Source organism: Calidris pugnax, unplaced genomic scaffold (assembly GCF_001431845.1).
Source record: "Calidris pugnax isolate Ruff unplaced genomic scaffold, ASM143184v1 scaffold234, whole genome shotgun sequence".
In the NCBI taxonomy this organism is placed as follows: domain Eukaryota; kingdom Metazoa; phylum Chordata; class Aves; order Charadriiformes; family Scolopacidae; genus Calidris; species Calidris pugnax.
The window spans coordinates 394,223-397,289 of record NW_015090987.1 but is presented as its reverse complement, the minus strand read 5'-3'; the positions used below and the strand labels follow the sequence as shown (position 1 = coordinate 397,289).

Genomic DNA, 3,067 nt, shown 5'->3' with positions numbered 1-3,067 from the left:
CCCAACCCTGGGGTCCGTGGGGAAAAAGTGGGGCTGGGAGGGTGGTTTTGGGGGGAGCGGGAGGGAGCTGCGGCCTCTGAGCAGAGCCCAGTGGTGGCCAACGTGGCCGGGGCCTGGTCCAGGGCCCCCCCAATGGCCACTGGAGGGGTGGCTGGTGCCCTTGGACACCCCCAGCTCCAGGCTGAGCGTTTGCTGCTGCCCCATGGATGGGGGGGGGGTCTCCATCCCTCTGGTTCTGCCTCTGTGTATGGTGGGTCCTTGGGCCCCCCCCCACGGCACTGGGTTGGGGGGACACAGCGAGTTCAGCTGCAGCCCGAGCTGGGGACGGGGGATATGGTTGTGGGGGGGACACAGCAAGCACCCCTGCCTTCATCGGGGGGGGTTACTTGGCCCCCTGGGAGGTTGGCACTGGGCTGGGTGAGCCCCCCTGTCCACAGGGGTGGCCACCATGGCTGGATGAGCCCCCCCATCACTGGGGATGGCCACCATGGCTGGATGAGCCCCCCTTTCCTTGGGGGTGGCCACCATGACTGGATGAATCCCCCCATCCCCGGGGGTGGCCACCATGGCTGGATGAGCCCCTCTTTCCCTGGGGGTGGCCACCATGGCTGGATGAGCCCCCCCATCCCTGGTGGTGGCCACCATGGCTGGGCGAGCCCCCCCATCCCTGGGGATGGCCACCATGGCTGGATGAGCCCCCCTTTCCTTGGGGGTGGCCACCATGACTGGATGAATCCCCCCATCCCCGGGGGTGGCCACCATGGCTGGATGAGCCCCTCTTTCCCTGGGGGTGGCCACCATGGCTGGATGAGCCCCCCCATCCCTGGTGGTGGCCACCATGGCTGGGCGAGCCCCCCCATCCCTGGGGATGGCCACCATGGCTGGATGAGCCCCCCTTTCCTTGGGGGTGGCCACCATGACTGGATGAATCCCCCCATCCCCGGGGGTGGCCACCATGGCTGGATGAGCCCCCCCATCCCTGGGGGTGGCTACCATGGCTGGATGAGCCCCCTTTTCCCTGGCCATGGCTGGATGAGCCCCCCCATCCCTGGTGGTGGCCACCATGGCTGGGCGAGCCCCCCCATCCCTGGGGATGGCCACCATGGCTGGATGAGCCCCCCTTTCCTTGGGGGTGGCCACCATGGCTGGATGAATCCCCCCATCCCCGGGGGTGGCCACCATGGCTGGATGAGCCCCTCTTTCCCTGGGGGTGCCCACCATGGCTGGATGAGCCCCCCTTTCCTTGAGGGTGGCCACCATGGCTGAATGAACATCCCCGTCCCTGGGGGTGGCCACTGCAGCTGGATGAGCCCCCCCCATCCCCAGGGGTGGCCACCATGGCTGGATGAACCCCCCTTTCCTTGGGGGTGGCCACCATGGCTGGATGAGCCCCCCCATCCCTGGGGGTGGCTACCATGGCTGGATGAGCCCCCTTTTCCCTGGGGGTGGCCACTATGATTGGATGAGCCCCCCGTCTCTGGGGATGGCCACCATGGCTGGATGAGCCCCCACATTGCCAGAGGTGGCCACCATGGCTGGATGAGCCCCCCTTTCCCTGGGGGTGGCCATCATGGCTGGATGAGCCCCCCTGTCCACAGGGGTGTCCACCATGGCTGGGCGAGCCCTGAATGAACATCCCCGTCCCTGGGGGTGGCCACTGCAGCTGGATGAGCCCCCCCCCATCCCCAGGGGTGGCCACCATGGCTGGATGAACCCCCCTTTCCTTGGGGGTGGCCACCATGGCTGGATGAGCCCCCCCATCCCTGGGGGTGGCTACCATGGCTGGATGAGCCCCCTTTTCCCTGGGGGTGGCCACTATGATTGGATGAGCCCCCCGTCTCTGGGGATGGCCACCATGGCTGGATGAGCCCCCACATTGCCAGAGGTGGCCACCATGGCTGGATGAGCCCCCCTTTCCCTGGGGGTGCCCACCATGGTTGGATGAACCCCACATCCCTGGGGGTGGCCACCATGGCTGGGTGAGCCCCCCCATCCCTGGGGGTCACCACCATTGCTGGATGAACCCCCCCATCCCTGGGGGTGGCCACCATGGCTGGATGAGCCTCCCCATCACTGGGGTGGCCACTATGATTGGATGAGCCCCCCTGTCCCTGGAGGTGGCCACTGCAACCATACAGAGGAGCAGAACCAGGGGGTCAAGGCAGCAGGATCAGGGGGGGTTCCTGGGGTGTGGGGGGGTTCCCCTGCATCCCCCACCCCACCAGCCACCCTCAGCCGCCTCATCCGTTGACGGTTGGACAAGATGATCTTTAAGGTCCCTTCCAACCTAGAAGATTGTGTGATTCTGTGTGTGCGGGGGGTGGGCTGGGGGTCCCCGTGGCCAGCGGGCCAGCGTGGCTAACGCCATCTCTCTCTCTCCACCCCCCCAGAGACTTGACTCGCTGCGACTCCGAGTCCTCCATCCCGCACCTGAGCGACCACCAGCGTGTCCCCAGCTCGGCCTCCAAGCTGTTGGCTGCTCGCCCCAACCTGCTGACCCGCTCCATCGAGGAGGTTGCCCCCGGCCACCCTGCCATGGGCGTCCCCACCCCCAACGGCGGCAGCCGCCACGCGACGGCGGAGACCACCACCACCATCACCACCACCAGCACCCTGGAGCGGCCACCCGAGAGCCCCATGGTGATGAAGAAGATGATGATGGTGGTGAATCACGGCATGGAGAAGTCCTCCAGCCTGGGGGAGATCAGCCACCCGACGGTCGGCAAGCACAGCCACTCGGATTCCTCCCGCTCCCACAGCCCCAGCTCCACCGACCCCGACACCCCCTCCCCCATCTCTGACTGCAGGCCCGGAGGCACCAAGACCACCCGCATCCCGCAGTTGGCCACCAAGAAGAGCCCGGGGGACGAGGACAGCAGTTTGCCGGGCGACGAGGTCGACCTGGGCCAGAGCAAGAAAAAGTTCCCCCTAAAGATCTTCAAGAAGCCCAAGAAGTAGAGATTCGGGGTGGGGTGGGGGGTAAGGAGGGGGGAGAAGAAGACACCCCCACCCAGGAGCGTGACCCAGGGAGGGAAAGGTGGGGGTTGTTGGGGGGGGGGGGGGGGGG

The 3,067-nt window shown here is 67.0% G+C and overlaps 1 protein-coding gene across 1 annotated transcript in view; it reads left to right on the top strand.

The window, feature by feature from the left end:
- STIM1 (stromal interaction molecule 1) overlaps window positions 1-3,036 on the top strand; it is a gene marked incomplete at its 5' end in the record, with an annotated part of 72,951 nt that extends 69,915 nt beyond the window's left edge. Inside the window, one exon of the mRNA XM_014954020.1 lies at window positions 2,391-3,036. Coding sequence (XP_014809506.1) covers window positions 2,391-2,958 — 568 coding nt within the window. The remainder of the gene's footprint in view (window positions 1-2,390) is intronic.
- Between the last annotated feature and the right edge of the window lie 31 nt (window positions 3,037-3,067).